The sequence below is a fragment of the Procambarus clarkii genome, chromosome 59 (genome assembly GCF_040958095.1).
Source record: "Procambarus clarkii isolate CNS0578487 chromosome 59, FALCON_Pclarkii_2.0, whole genome shotgun sequence".
Taxonomy (NCBI): Eukaryota; Metazoa; Arthropoda; class Malacostraca; order Decapoda; family Cambaridae; genus Procambarus; species Procambarus clarkii.
The window spans coordinates 33400599-33417893 of NC_091208.1; the positions used below are offsets into that span (position 1 = coordinate 33400599).

Here is a 17295-nt window from a genome sequence, read left to right on the forward strand (position 1 = left end):
TCCCCCCCATGGTGAAAGTATACTGACCTTTCCCAGGATGTAACCCCACAACAGCTGCCTATTTGGTACCTATTTTCTTCTAGGTGAACAGAGGCATTAGGCGAAAGGAATCGTGCCCAATCATTTTTGTTAATTTAAAGTATTGAGAAGCAGAGAGTTGGATTAGAAGACACTGGCATGAATTAAGAGGACTCGAAGATATCCCACCCTTCGATATCCCGAAGATATCCCAGGGATATGGGACCGAGTTTCACTGAATGATCGCTATCATTATGGAAATATCTTGTAGTCCGGAGAAGTTATCATCTTCCAGACTCTGGTTATCTTGTAGTCCGGAGTAGTTATCATCTTCCAGACTCTGGTTATCTTGTAGTCCGGGGTAGTTATCATCTTCCAGACTCTGGTTATCTTGTAGTCCGGGGTAGTTATCATCTTCCAGACTCTGGTTATCTTGTAGTCCGGAGTAGTTATCATCTTCCAGACTCTGGTTATCTTGTAGTCCGGGGTAGTTATCATCTTCCAGACTCTGGTTATCTCAGGTGGCATGACTGTCTCAGGCTGATGTTATTAAGTATTTGGAAACATTCATTTTCTTGAGGAATTTCTGAATATATATTATTAAACATTTAATATTAACTCGTAAACCGCAAGACAGTTGTAAACTCTCTTTTTCAATTTTGTGTTATCTTAACTCTGTGTTATCTCACAGTGTTAACTCTGTGTTATCTCGCAGTGTTAACTCTGTGTTACCTCAGTGCTAACTCTGTGTTACCTCAGTGTTACATCTGTGTTATCTTACAGTGTTAACTCTGTGTTACCTCAGTGCTAACTCTGTGTTACCTCAGTGTTACATCTGTGTTATCTCGCAGTGTTCACTCTGTGTTATCTACTTGGGGTGAACGGTAGAGGGACGGTCTCGCGTCATGCAGGTCGGCGTTCAGTCCCCGACCGTCCACAAGTGGTTGGGCACCATTCCTTCCCTCCGTCCCATCCCAAATCCTTATCATGACCCCTTCCCAGTGCTATATAGTCGTAATGGCTTGGCGCTTTCCCCCCTGATAATTCCCTTCCTGCCTCCAGTGCAAAAAAAATCTCTAATATATGCATTAATTTTAAACATAAAACCCGACATACAGCACAAAAAAAATTAAAAGAAACAAAATAAATTTTTGTTTCCAAAAATAATTTGCAATTATTTTTATTGTGTATCAAACATTAATTGACGTTGGTATAATCGAGCCAAACACATTTATTAATGAGCACAATGAAGCAGTTAATAAACTCCAACCGCTAACTACTTTAGCATCAGTCTGTGGTTTAATACGTTCCGTTAATATATTAACTTATGGATAATTGGTGTTTCAACCATGTATTTCAGACACTCAATTGCAGCCCAATTAACAGTCCCAGTAACAACTCACAGGGCATAATGACTATTATAGAAAAGTTTGGGACGTATGGGACACCTCACTATGGGTTTACCTCCGAAAAATTAGCAAAAGCGTGTATATATATATATATATATATATATATATATATATATATATATATATATATATATATATATATATATATATATATATATATATATATATATATATATATATATATATATATATATATATATATATATATATATATATATATATATATATATATATTACACTTATTTATACAATTTGCACAACGTTTCGAATCTCCATGGTTCATTCTCAAGTGAAATGAAATTACAGGACTCGTTGATTTATACCCATACGGGGTCAGGTGATAAAGGTAAAAACAAGGGGGATACATAGGGGATAAATGGGGGACGAAGCAAGTAAGAACATAAGAATAAAGGTAATTGCAGAAGGCCCATTGGCCCTTATGAGGCAGCTCCTATTATATAAAGATTAATCAGGTGCAATTGGCCTGTTATATTGAGCAGTGTCTTCTGTGTTGGCATGGTTATGTTCTGGCCTTGTCCTTACTCTCATGGTGGGTAGAGTAAATAGTTCCGTGATTTGGGTGAAAATCACGGAACTATTTACTCTACCCACCCTGAGAGTAAGGACAAGACCAGAACATAACCATGCCAACACAGAAGACAATACTCCGTTCACCTAGCAGAAAATAAGTACCTGGGAGTTAGACAGCTGCTACGGGCAGCTTCCTGGGGATGTGTAAGCGTGTGTTAGAGAGAAATATATGTAGTAGACATAATAGAGGAATAATAGATTGGTTAGAAAGGCGGGGTCCAAGAGCTAACAGCTCAATTCTCTAGGCATAAAGAGTAAATATAAATAATAAATACACACACTAATTGCCTCACTGAAACCATAATTAAACCACAGATGAAAATGTAATAAAAGTCTTAATAGGCAAAAAAATAATGTTAAAGATTAATGTTAACTGTGTTAATTCATGTAATAAAATTATATAATTAATGACTACTAACTCACCCAACAGTTGTTTAGAGAAGAGATTAATTTAAATGTTTTATAAAACTCTGAATTGAGTAAGTGAAACACGAATAATAATGTCCGTAGACTTGTTAGGATTTTAACTCATGACAAATTTTCTGATATTAATTTTTTTGGGCCATTTCTTTTTAATGATTTACAATTATTTACAATGCAGTTTGGTTTGTGCTGGAAACAATGCATAACAATTTATTACCTGTCATCAACCTGCTTCCCGCCATTCATGTTGGCTGTGCTGGACCTCCCATTTTGTGATTGGTAAATTATAATTATTAAGTTGTATAAAATGAAGTTATGGGTTCGTTAATTAATATGTTAATTAAAGAAAAGTATAATTCATTTATCAGAACCATTTTGATAAACATATTGCTTGTCTCTTAGCTAAAATCTGCTCTCCAATGTCAACATTTTCACCTTAACATTATTGCATATTTTATAGCAAATTCTAATCACTTTTAATTTACAATGTTGCAACCATTTTAAGCACATCGTTTAGAACATATTAGTTGCCAAATGCAACATTTCTTTTTCGTTAATACCAGCTTGTGTTTTTTAAACTTCTGGATACAGAAGATTATCAAGAAGTGAATTGTCAAGTATCAATCTCTGGGATGATTGGATCATCTGTGTTCCCAGTCTCTCCAATCGAGCGTACTTTCAGTGTATTAAAATGCTTTTCAAGCAGTTTAGTTTATTATAGTTCAGTAATTTTGATAGAGAGAGAAATAACAAATGACTACAGGTTCTAAATTAAGGGCTCTGAAAAGCAGAAAATTATTTTTATTGATAAATCAGTGAGAAAGGAGCAGAAACCAAGCTGTTTAGTTTACCAACAAATGGGTCTCTAGACTATTGACTGCGAGAGAGGTTTCATCGGTGTTCAGCAATTTCACTGATAATTAACGATGAAAAAAAATATATATTTTATTCCTTCTGTCGATTCTTTCAAAAACTGCCTTCAGTCTCATATTTCTTTCTTTCTTTCTCTCTTTTTATCATTGCATCTGAGTCTAATATTCTTTCTTTTATTGTACTATTACTACTCTAATTTTCCGTCTATTTCTGTTCTTCCTTCATCCTAAAGAAGAAGAAAAAGTTCCTGCTCTTTTTTCTTCTATTTCTATCCTTCTAATAGTCTTATTATTTCTCCCCCTTCTTGTCTTCGACTTGTTTCCTTATTATCCTATTCTCATCACTCCTCCTTTTTCATCTTTAAACTCTCTTCATTCTTTTAACTTCTTCTCTTCTGGTTCACTATTTACTTGCTTCTACAATATTCTCTTCTTGCTTATACTTTATTTATGCATTCCATTTGCATCTTTCATACCTTATCTCTTCTGCTTGCGTCCCTACAAGTTCTCTTCTACTCTCTTTCCTCCCCTCTTTTATCTTATACTTCCCATCTACCTTTTTATTTTACTTTCTTCTCCATCTTTCAATTCTCATATCCTCTTGCCTACGTTTCTCTTCCACGTGTTTCTCCTCCTCCTTCTATTCAACTTCTCGTCTACTTCACTTATATTTTCCTTTGTCTTTCTCTACCACCTGTTTCTCTTCCATCTTTCTCTTATACTTGTTTCTCTTCCACCTTTCTCTTATACTTGTTTCTCCAATCCCTCTCTTTAATTCCTTGCCTCTCTTCCCTCCAACTTAACCCTCATGTCTGCCTATCGCCTCCCCCCCCTCCCACCCTCCCAGGCTGGTAACTAACTCTCCCTTCTCTCTCTCCCTCTCGCTGGGAAGGTAATTACGATGTAACGGGACTTAATGCTCAGAATTATCATAAAAAGATTATCTCTCAATCTGACTGATGAAAGTTGGGAAGGGGAATTAAGGGAGAGAGAGAGAGAGAGGGAGAGAGAGAGAGAGAGAGAGAGAGAGAGACACTAGGAATTGGGTTACTCCTGATAGAGCTTGAGAGGGTGGTAGTGTAACAGGTGTTAAGAAACACTCCTGTGAGCAAGAAATATTCGCTAGCTAAACAGAGGAGGAGGAGGAGGAGGCAACGAGAAGCCGAGAATAAAGCAAGGGTGAGGGAGAAAGTAGTGAGAGAGAGGCAGGTGAGGAGAGTAATAGTTGGAGAGAAGAGAAATATGATTATCATGTGGACGGGTGAGAGAACGAGAGAGAGATTAGGAAGAGGAGCTGAGGTAATAGCCAATAACGGCGATTATATCCTTGTGAAAAGAGGGGAAGAGTGAGGAAGAGATTATTTTGTGGTAGAGCAGAGGGACAATATGTCAAGAGTGGGACACTATGTCAGGAGAGGGACACTATGTCAAGAGAGGGACACTATGTCAAGAGTGGGACACTATGTCAGGAGAGGGACACTATGTCAAGAGAGGGACACTATGTCAAGAGAGGGACACTATGTCAAGAGAGAGACACTATGTCAAGAGAGGGACACTATGTCAAGAGAGAGACACTATGTCAAGAGAGAGACACAATGTCAAGAGAGGGACAGTATGTCAAGAGGGGAACACTATGTCAGAGGAGGGACACTATGTCAAGAGTGGGACACTATGTCAAGAGTGGGACACTATGTCAAGAGAGGAACACTTTGTCAGAGGAGGGACACTATGTCAAGAGAGAGACACTATGTCAAGAGAGAGACACTATGTCAAGAGAGAGACACTATGTCAAGAGTGGGACACTATGTCAAGAGAGAGACACTATGTCAAGAGAGAGACACAATGTCAAGAGTGGGACACTATGTCAAGAGAGAGACACAATGTCAAGAGAGAGACACAATGTCAAGAGAGGGACACTATGTCAAGAGAGAGACACTATGTCAGGAGAGGGACACTATGTCAAGAGAGAGACACAATGTCAAGAGAGAGACACAATGTCAAGAGAGAGACACTATGTCAAGAGAGAGACACAATGTCAAGAGAGAGACACTATGTCAAGAGAGAGACACTATGTCAAGAGAGAGACACTATGTCAAGAGAGAGACACTATGTCAAGAGAGAGACACTATGTCAAGAGAGAGACACTATGTCAAGAGAGGGACACTATGTCAAGAGAGAGACACTATGTCAAGAGAGAGACACAATGTCAAGAGAGGGACACTATGTCAAGAGAGAGACACTATGTCAGGAGAGAGACACTATGTCAAGAGAGAGACACTATGTCAGGAGAGAGACACTATGTCAAGAGAGAGACACTATGTCAAGAGAGAGACACAATGTCAAGAGAGGGACACTATGTCAAGAGAGAGACACTATGTCAAGAGAGAGACACTATGTCAAGAGAGAGACACTATGTCAAGAGAGAGAGACACTATGTCAGGAGAGAGACACTATGTCAAGAGAGAGACACTATGTCAAGAGAGAGACACTATGTCAAGAGAGAGACACTATGTCAAGAGAGAGACACTATGTCAAGAGAGAGACACAATGTCAAGAGAGAGACACTATGTCAAGAGAGAGACACTATGTCAAGAGAGAGACACTATGTCAAGAGAGAGACACTATGTCAAGAGAGAGACACTATGTCAAGAGAGAGACACTATGTCAAGAGAGAGACACTATGTCTGGAAAGGGACACTATGTCAAGAGAGAGACACTATGTCAAGAGAGAGACACAATGTCAAGAGAGAGACACTATGTCAAGAGAGAGACACAATGTCAAGAGAGAGACACTATGTCAAGAGAGAGACACTATGTCAAGAGAGAGACACTATGTCAAGAGAGAGACACAATGTCAAGAGAGAGACACTATGTCAAGAGAGAGACACTATGTCAAGAGAGAGACACTATGTCAAGAGAGAGACACAATGTCAAGAGAGAGACACTATGTCAAGAGAGAGACACAATGTCAAGAGAGAGACACTATGTCAAGAGAGAGACACTATGTCAAGAGAGAGACACTATGTCAAGAGAGAGACACTATGTCAAGAGAGAGACACTATGTCAAGAGAGAGACACTATGTCAAGAGAGAGACACTATGTCTGGAAAGGGACACTATGTCAAGAGAGGGACACTATGTCAAGAGAGAGACACTATGTCAAGAGAGAGACACTATGTCAAGAGAGAGACACTATGTCAAGAGAGAGACACAATGTCAAGAGAGGGACACTATGTCAAGAGAGAGACACTATGTCTGGAAAGGGACACTATGTCAAGAGAGAGACACTATGTCAAGAGAGAGACATTATGTCAAGAGAGAGACACTATGTCAAGAGAGAGACACAATGTCAAGAGAGAGACACTATGTCAAGAGAGAGACACTATGTCAGGAGAGAGACACTATGTCAAGAGAGAGACACTATGTCAAGAGAGAGACAGTATGTCAAGAGAGAGACACTATGTCAAGAGAGAGACACTATGTCAAGAGAGAGACACTATGTCAAGAGAGAGACACTATGTCAAGAGAGAGACACAATGTCAAGAGAGAGACACTATGTCAAGAGAGAGACACTATGTCAAGAGAGAGACACTATGTCTGGAAAGGGACACTATGTCAAGAGAGGAACACTATGTCAGAGGAGGGACACTATGTCAAGAGAGAGACAGTATGTCAAGAGAGAGACACTATGTCAAGAGAGAGACACTATGTCAGGAGAGAGACACTATGTCAGGAGAGAGACACTATGTCAAGAGAGAGACACTATGTCAAGAGAGAGACACTATGTCAAGAGAGAGACACAATGTCAAGAGAGAGACACAATGTCAAGAGAGAGACACTATGTCAAGAGAGAGACACTATGTCAAGAGAGAGACACAATGTCAAGAGAGAGACACTATGTCAAGAGAGGGACACTATGTCAGGAGAGAGACACTATGTCAAGAGAGGGACACTATGTCAAGAGAGAGACACTATGTCAAGAGAGAGACACTATGTCAAGAGAGAGACACTATGTCAAGAGAGGGACACTATGTCAAGAGAGGGACACTATGTCAAGAGAGAGACACTATGTCAAGAGAGAGACACTATGTCAAGAGAGGGACACTATGTCAAGAGAGAGACACTATGTCAAGAGAGAGACACTATGTCAAGAGAGAGACACTATGTCAAGAGAGAGACACTATGTCAAGAGAGGGACACTATGTCAAGAGAGAGACACTATGTCAAGAGAGAGACACTATGTCTGGAAAGAGATATTAGACATATTGTCCACGTCTTCTAGCAGTGTCTGTTAGTTCTGTTATCTGCTTTAATAGTCCCATACAAAAAGAATATCTTAAAAAAACATTCGTAATAAAAAATTTATAAATCAAGTACATTTACGCAATAATTTTGTGATAAAAGAAAATAAAACCAATTGATGACGCTTCTGATTCAAAAAAGGTCTTATTCAAAATTGATTTAGGTTAGTATCTAAAAAAATAGGTAACAAACTCCTCGCCTTGTTAACTCTGGTTATATAGAAACAATAAAGTAAATATTAAAGTGAAATATAGTTAGAGAAAAATATTTACTTCTAAGCTGAGTATAGTGATGTTGAAGAAGTTTGAATACTAATTGAAAATTAAGCTTGAGGACGAACAACTGTCCTAGATATTATAATATTATATAAACTATAAATATATATATATATATATATGTATATATATATATATATATATATATATATATATATATATATATATATATATATATATATATATATATATATATATATATAATATATAAACTATTCCAAAAACAAAACAAAAAGATAAATAAAATACGAAAGAACTTTCTTGGAAACAAAAAGAGGCGAAGACAATAGAATTATTCTAGACAAAATCATCAGATCAGCTGCTAAGTAGTTTGAACGACAACTTCACACACCCAAAGAGATCTGACGCACAGAACGCTACTCGATATAAACTATACAGTGTTTATACGTATTATGTATATATGTATATTATACGATATAAACAATAGTGTTTATACAGTGCCAGAATGTAATCAATACAATATAATTTACCCAATTTGTATAACTACTTCTGAGGCAAATTGGTGAGTGGTTGTGGGTCCTTCCAGAGTGTATGAGTGCGTGTAAAGTTTCAGACTCTATTTGAGATTTTCAGGCTCTATGAGATCTTCAGAATCTAAATAAGAGTTTTAGGCTCTAGATTAAATTTACAGGCTTTAATGCGGTTTAAAAATTTTAAATTTAAATACATTTACCATTTAAAAGACTCTGGAAACTAGGTGGCCTAGTTACCAGGCTTCTTAATAAACACCAATCCTTTGTATATATGTAAACGCTTTTTGGCTCTGTATGTAAAGGGGTCGTAAGGCCTCTATAGGCAGAATATGTCAATATATATATAATATTGCTTCTAATGACCTTTCGAAGGTATTGTATTGGTTCTAAACCCTTGAAGAAGGACTCCAGGGAACCATCTATTGAACCACACTCTCATGTGTGGTCGTTAATGACTCACTGAACACTGGGGTCGTTACAACCACCCAGAGCGATGCCGCAAAGTGCAGATTACCTCCTGATTATAGACGAAAGTTCCTCCTGTCTGGCTAACTACCTCGCAGACCTTGCTGTAGTTATCTGTTATCTCTCTCTCTCCCTCTCTGTCTCTCTGTCTCTCTCTCACTCTCTCACTCTCCGTCTCTCTCTCTCTCTCTCTCTCTCTCTCTCTCTCTCTCTCTCTCTCTCTCTCTCTCTCTCTCTCTCTCTCTCTCTCTCTCTCTCTCTCTCTCTCTCTCTCTCTCTCTCTCTCTCTCTCTCTCTCTCTCTCCCTCTCTCTCACTGTCACTCTCTCACACTGTCTCTCTCTCTCTCTCTCTCTCTCTCTCTCTCTCTCTCTCTCTCTCTCTCTCTCTCTCTCTCTCTCTCTCTCTCTCTCTCTCTCTCTCTCTCTCTCTCTCTCTCTCTCTCTCTCTCTCTCTCTCTCTCTCTCTCTCTCTCTCTCTCTCTCTCTCTCTCTCTCTCTCTCTCTCTCTCTCTCTCTCTCTCTCTCTCTCTCTCTCTCTCTCTCTCTCTCTCTCTCTCTCCCCAGTTTAATAACCTGGTGGTTGATAGTGATCCATCTGGCTTGAAGCTGTGATTCGTCTTTGACGAAATTCTGGCTAAAGTTGTCGCAATTTGTATGTCTCATTTCGGCCTCCGGACTTACATCTAAAGGTTTTAATCGTTACTTAAATTTCAGGAAAGCTCCATGAGAAAAATGTGGATTAATAGAGCCATATTTATCCAGTCACTCAAAAGAATATTGCGATTTTGGATCAGATAACCATGAAGCCATTTTCGTTCATTAGCGTAATGCTCTGTATCAAAATATATGAATATTAGAATGGTAATTGAACAGGCTCTCAAGTTATATAAAGTTTACTTTGTAACAGTGCTAAGTTCAAGGAAAGCAGAAACAAATTCATATTTAGTATGTGCAGAATTATTTTTTCCATAATAAAGATCTTGAAGTCAATACTTAACCAAACATTGAAATTGCCTCATATTTTAAGGGCATTTGGAGTGAAAATAAACTTTGTAATAACATTTCAAATGAGATTTTTCGCATGATGATTATTTAGATAACGACTTGGATTAATGACTTGGATTAAGGAGAGTCACGTACAAACATTGTCTGGCACATTATCTGGTCCAGAATTGCAATATTCTTTTGAGTGACTGGATATATATGGCTCTATTAATCCACATTTTTCTCATGGAGCTTTCCTGAAATTTAAGTAACGATAAAAACCTTTAGATGTAAGTCCGGAGGCCGAAATGAGACATACAAATTGCGACAACTTTAGCCAGAATTTCGTCAAAGACGAATCACAGCTTCAAGCCAGATGGATCACTATCAACCACCAGGTTATTAAACTGGGGAGAGAGAGAGAGAGAGAGAGAGAGAGAGAGAGAGAGAGAGAGAGAGAGAGAGAGAGAGAGAGAGAGAGAGAGAGAGAGAGAGAGAGAGAGAGAGAGAGAGAGAGAGAGAGAGAGAGAGAGAGAGAGAGAGAGAGAGAGAGAGAGAGAGAGAGGAGAGAGAGAGAGAGAGAGAGAGAGAGAGAGAGAGAGAGAGAGAGAGAGAGAGAGAGAGAGAGAGAGAGAGAGAGAGAGAGAGAGAGAGAGAGAGAGAGAGAGGGAGAGAGAGAGAGAGAGATAAGAGCTTACAGATAACCACAGCAAGGTCTGCGAGGTAGTTAATCAGACAATAGAAACTTTCCTCTATAGTCAGGAGGTAATCTGCTCTTGATGCTAGCACTCTGGGTGGTAGTAACGACCCTAGTGTTCAGTGTATCATTAACGACCACACATGAGAGTGTAGTTCAATAGATGGTTCCCTGGAGTCCTTCAAGGGATTAAAACCTACATAAAACCATTAAAAGGTCATTAGAAGCCATTACTATTGACATTTTTGCCCATAGAGTCTCGACGACCCCCTTTCTTACAGAGCCTAAGAGCGTTTCGATACGAACAGAGGATTGGTGCTTCTTTAGGGTGCCCTGGAAACTAGGCTACCTAGTTTGCAGAGTCTTTTAAGTGGAAAATAAATTTAAATTTAAGATTTTAAACCATAGAAAACTTCCAAATATCACTAATTGGCACGAAAATCTGTTTTAAAGTTATACATTAGTGAAAAGGTATAAACTAGAACTTCAAATAAGGACACATCAACACTGCAGAGTGTCAAGGAAATTGACATAGTGTCCCCTCTTTTGACATAGTGTTCCTCTCTTGACATAGTGTCCCTCTCTTGACATAGTGTCCCTCTCTTGACATAGTGTCCCTCTCTTGACATAGTGTCCCTCTCTTGACATAGTGTCCCTCTCTTGACATAGTGTCTCTCTCTTGACATAGTGTCCCTCTCCTGACATAGTGTCCCTCTCCTGACATAGTGTCCCACTCTTGACATAGTGTCCCTCTCCTGACATAGTGTCCCACTCTTGACATAGTGTCCCACTCTTGACATAGTGTCCCTCTCTTGACATAGTGTCCCTCTCTTGACATAGTGTCCCTCTCTTGACATAGTGTCTCTCTCTTGACATAGTGTCCCTCTCTTGACATAGTGTCTCTCTCTTGACATAGTGTCCCTCTCTTGACATAGTGTCCCTCTCTTGACATAGTGTCTCTCTCTTGACATAGTGTCCCTCTCTTGACATAGTGTCCCACTCTTGACATATTGTCCCTCTCTTGACATAGTGTCCCTCTCTTGACATAGTGTCCCTCTCTTGACATAGTGTCCCTCTCTTGACATAGTGTCTCTCTCTTGACATAGTGTCCCTCTCTTGACATAGTGTCTCTCTCTTGACATAGTGTCTCTCTCTTGACATAGTGTCCCTCTCTTGACATAGTGTCCCTCTCCTGACATAGTGTCCCACTCTTGACATATTGTCCCTCTGCTCTACCAGAAAATAATCTCTTCCTCACTCTTCCCCTCTTTTCACAAGGATATAATCGCCGTTATTGGCTATTACCTCAGCTCCTCTTCCTAATCTCTCTCTCGTTCTCTCACCCCTCCACAAGATAATCATATTTCTCTTCTCTCCAACTATTACTCTCCTCACCTGCATCTCTCTCACTTTTTTCTCCCTCACCCTTGCTTTATTCTCGGCTTCTCGTTGCCTCCTCCTCCTCCTCTTCTGGTTATCTAGCGAATATTTCTTGCTCACAGGAGTGTTTCTTAACACCTGTTGCACTACCTCTCTCAAGCTCTATCAGGAGTAACCCAATTCCTAGTGTCTTTCTCTCTCTCTCTCTCTCTCTCTCTCTCTCTCTCTCTCTCTCTCTCTCTCTCTCTCTCTCTCTCTCTCTCTCTCTCTCTCTCTCTCTCTCTCTCTCTCTCTCTCTCTCTCTCTCTCTCTCTCTCTCTCTCTCTCTCTCCCTTAATTCCCCTTCCCAACTTTCATCAGTCAGATTGAGAGATAATCTTTTTATGATAATTCTGAGCATTAAGTCCCGTTACATCGTAATTACCTTCCCAGCGAGAGGGAGAGAGAGAAGGGAGAGTTAGTTACCAGCCTGGGAGGGAGGGGGGGGGGAGGCGATAGGCAGACAGGAGGGTTAAGTTGGAGGGAAGAGAGGCAAGGAATTAAAGAGAGGGATTGGAGAAACAAGTATAAGAGAAAGATGGAAGAGAAACAGGTGGTAGAGAAAGACAAAGGAAAATATAAGAGAAGTAGACGAGAAGATGAATAAAAAGGAGGAGGAGAAACACGTGGAAGAGAATGGTGGACAAGAGAAAATAAGAACTGAAAGGTGGTGGAGAAGAAAGTAGAAGAGGAAAGGTAGAAAGGAAATGAAAGATAAAAGTGGAGAAGAAAGAAAGTAGAAGAGAAACTGGAGAGAATCAAGTAGACAAGATAAAGTGTAAAAGATGCAAACAAAATACAAAAATGAAGTATAGGAAAGAAGAAGAAGAGAATATTGTAGAAGCGAGTAAATAGTGAAGGAGAAGAAGTTACAAGAATGAAGAGAGAGTTGAAAGAGGAGAAAGAGGGAGTGATATGAACAGTATAATTACGAAACGAGTCTAAGAGAAGTAGGGAGAGAAATAATAAGACTATTAGAAGGAAAGAAATGGAAGAGAAAAAGGAAGAGCAGGAACTTGTTCTTCTTCTTTAGGATGAAAGAAAGAAGGAAGGAAGGAAGGAAGGAAGGAAGGAAGGAAAGAAGGAAGGAAGAAAGAGTATCAGGAGACGGAATATTAGAGTGGTAATAGTAGAATAAAAGAAGGAATATTAGACTCAAATGCAATGATAGAAAGAAAGAAAGAAAGAAAGAAAGAAAGAAAGAAAGAAAGAAAGAAAGAAAGAAAGAAAGAAAGAAAGAAAAAAAGAAAGAAAGAAAGGAGTATGAGACAAGAGTAACGACTCCATTTCTAACTCTTCTAATTTTTCACTTTCTACTGTTAGAATCGATAGAAGAAAAGGCAGGAATAAAATATGTTTATTTTCTCATCGTTAATTATCAATTAAATTGCTTAATTCCAATAAAAACTCTCTCTCAGTCTATAGTCTAGAGACCCATTTGTTGGTAAAATAAACAGCTTGGTTTCTGATCCATTCTCACTGATTTATCAATAAAAATAATTTTCTGCTTCTCAGAGCACTAAATTTTACACCTGTAGTCATTTGTTATTTCTCTCTCTTTCAAAATTACTGAACTATATTAAATTAAACTGCTTGAAAAGCATTGTAATACACTGAAAGTACACTGGAGAAGAGGGATTGGGAACACAGATGATCCAATCATCCCAGAGATTGATACTTGATAATCTTCTGTATCCAGAAGTTTAAAAAACACAAGCTGGTATTAGCAAAAAAGAAATGTTGCATTTGGCAACTAATATGTTCTAAACGATGTGCTTAAGATGGTTGCAACATTGTAAATTAAAAGTTATTAGAATTTGCAATAAAATATGCAATAATGTTAAGGTGAAAATGTTGACATTGGAGAGCAGATTTTAGCTAAGAGACAAGCAATATGTTTATCAAAATGGTTCTGATAAATTAATTATACTTTTCCTTAATTAACATATTAATTAACGAACCCATAACTTCATTTTATACAAATTAATAATTATAATTTACCAATCACAAAATGGGAGGTCCAGCACAGGCAACATGAATGGCGGGAAGCAGGTTGATGACAGGTAATAAATTGTTATGCATTGTTTCCAGCACAAACCAAACTTCATTGTAAATAATTGTAAATCATTAAAAAGAAATGGCCAAAAAAAAAATTAATATCAGAAAATTTGTCACGAGTTAAAATCCTAACAAGTCTACGGACATTATTATTCGTGTTTCACTTATTCAATTCATAATTTTATAAAACATTTAAATTAATCTCTTCTCTAAACAACTGTTGGGTGAGTTAGTAGTCATTAATTATATAATTTTATTACATGTATTAACACAGTTAACATTAATCTTTAACATTATTTTTTGCCTAATAAGACTTTTATTACATTTTCATCTGTGGTTTAATTATGGTTTCTGTGAGGCAATTAGTGTGTGTATTTATTATTTATATTTACTCTTTATGCCTAGAGAACTGAGCTGTTAGCTCTTGGACCCCGCCTTTCTAACCAATCTATTATTCCTCTATTATGTCTACTACATATATTTCTCTCTAACACACGCTTACACATCCCCAGGAAGCAGCCCGTAGCAGCTGTCTAACTCCCAGGTACTTATTTTCTGCTAGGTGAACATGGCATCAGAGTGAAAGAAACTCAGACCTTTTGTTTCTGCCTCGGCCGGGAATCGTACCCGGCCCCTTAGGAGTACGACCCGTGAGCGCTGTCCACTTAGCCACGAGTCCCCCTGTGTGTACTCACCTAGTTGCACTCACCTAGTTGTACTTGCAGGGGTTGAGCTCTGGCTCTTTGGACCTGCCTCTAAACTGTCGATCAACTTGTGAATCTGTGTGTAATCACCTAAGTGTAGTTACAGGCTGAGAGCTACGCTCGTGGTGTCCCGTCTTCCCAGCACTCTTTGTCATATAACGCTTTGACACTACTGACGGTCTTGGCCTCCACCATCTTCCCACTTAGCTTGTTCTAACCGCCCATAACTCTGCAAAATAAAACTTTCTAATATTTTTTCGCCACCATTGTCTCCTTAGCTTTAATCTGTGTCCTCTTTTGTTCATAAAGTTGAGGGTTTCAGGAATTTCTCTTTGTCAATTTGGTCGATTCCTGTTAGTATTTTGTAAGTGGTGATCATATCACCTTTTTTTCTTCCGTCTTCTAGTTTTGGCATGTTTAACGCCTCTAGTCTCTGATGACAAGACCACACACCACAAGAGTCTCCCGAGCACCACACACCACAAGAGTCTCCCGAGCACCACACACCACAAGAGCACCACACACCACAAGAGCCTCTCGAGCACCACACACCACAAGAGCCTCTCGAGCACCACACACCACAAGAGCCTCCCGAGCACCACACCCCACAAGAGCACCACACACCACAAGAGCACCACACACCACAAGAGCACCACACACCACAAGAGCACCACACACCACAAGAGCACCACACACCACAAGAGCACCACATACCACAAGAGTCTCCCGAGCACCACACACCACAAGAGCACCACACACCACAAGAGTCTCTCGAGCACCACACACCACAAGTGCACCACACACCACAAGAGTCTCCCGGGCACCACACACCACAAGAGCACCACACACCACAAGAGTCTCTCGAGCACCACACCCCACAAGAGCACCACACACCACAAGAGCACCACACACCACAAGAGCACCACACACCACAAGAGCACCACACATCACAAGAGCACCACACACCACAAGAGCACCACACACCACAAGAGCCTCCCGAGCACCACACACCACAAGAGCACCACACACCACAAGAGCACCACACACCACAAGAGTCTCCCGAGCACCACACATCACAAGAGCCTCCCGAGCACCACACACCACAAGAGCCTCCCGAGCACCACACACCACAAGAGCCTCCCGAGCACCACACCCCACAAGAGCACCACACACCACAAGAGCACCACACACCACAAGAGCACCACACACCACAAGAGCCTCCCGAGCACCACACACCACAAGAGCACCACACACCACAAGAGCCTCCCGAGCACCACACACCACAAGAGCACCACACACCACAAGAGCCTCCCGAGCACCACACACCACAAGAGTCTCCCGAGCACCACACACCACAAGAGCACCACACACCACAAGAGCACCACACACCACAAGAGCACCACACACCACAAGAGCCTCCCGAGCACCACACACCACAAGAGCACCACACACCACAAGAGCCTCCCGAGCACCACACACCACAAGAGCACCACACACCACAAGAGCCTCCCGAGCACCACACACCACAAGAGCCTCCCGAGCACCACACACCACAAGAGCCTCCCGAGCACCACACACCACCACGTTTAGTCCGCCCTGGACCATTATCATGTCCATTGTGTGGTCACCATATCTGTGGTCACCATATTTGTGGTCACCATATCTGGGGTCACCATATTTGTGGTCACCATATCTGTGGTCACCATATCTGTGATCACCATATCTTCGGTCACCATATTTGTGGTCACCATATTTGTTGTCACCATATCTGTGATCACCATATCTGTGGTCACCATATCTGTGGTCACCATATCTGTGGTCACCATATCTGTGGTCACCATATCTGTGGTCACCATATCTGTAGTCACCATATCTGTGGTCACCATATCTGTGATCACCATATCTGTGGTCACCATATCTGTGGTCACCATATCTGTGGTCACCATATCTATGGTCATCATATCAGTGGTCACCATATCTATGGTCATCATATCAGTGGTCAACATATCTATGGTCACCATATCTGTGGTCACCAAATCTGTGGTCACCATATCTGTGGTCGCCATATCTGTGGTCACCATATCTGTGGTCATCATATCTGTGGTCAACATATCTATGGTCACCATATCTGTGGTCACCATATCAGTGCTCATCAGTTGACCTTTGGTCATTAATTTTAAGACATGACGCGCCGCTGACCCCAACAGGTGTTTGGATCATTACGAAAATTAGATAATTGTATTATCTAATTATTAGATAATAATTAGATAATACTCTAATTGGTAATTAGAATATTTCATCACTTTGGCATTTAAAACAACAACAACTGATATATATATATATATATATATATATATATATATATATATATATATATATATATATATATATATATATATATGTCGTACCTAGTAGCCAGAACTCACTTCTCAGCCTACTATGCAAGGCCCGATTTGCCTAATAAGCCAAGTTTTCATGAATTAATGTTTTTTCGTCTACCTAACCTACCTAACCTAACCTAACCTAGCTTTTTTTGGCTACCTAACCTAACCTTACCTATATATATAGGTTAGGTTAGGTTAGG

The 17295-nt window shown here is 39.9% G+C and overlaps 1 protein-coding gene across 1 annotated transcript; it reads right to left on the reverse strand.

Moving 5' to 3' along the window:
* Positions 1 to 250: 250 nt before the first annotated feature.
* On the reverse strand, positions 251 to 16852 carry LOC138353802 (uncharacterized protein R07B1.5-like). The gene is made up of 2 exons (XM_069307212.1): positions 16340 to 16852; positions 251 to 526 (listed from the first exon to the last, which is right to left on the reverse strand). The coding sequence occupies exons 1-2, from the start codon at positions 16850 to 16852 to the stop codon at positions 251 to 253; spliced, it is 789 nt and encodes a 262-aa protein (XP_069163313.1).
* Positions 16853 to 17295: the final 443 nt, after the last annotated feature.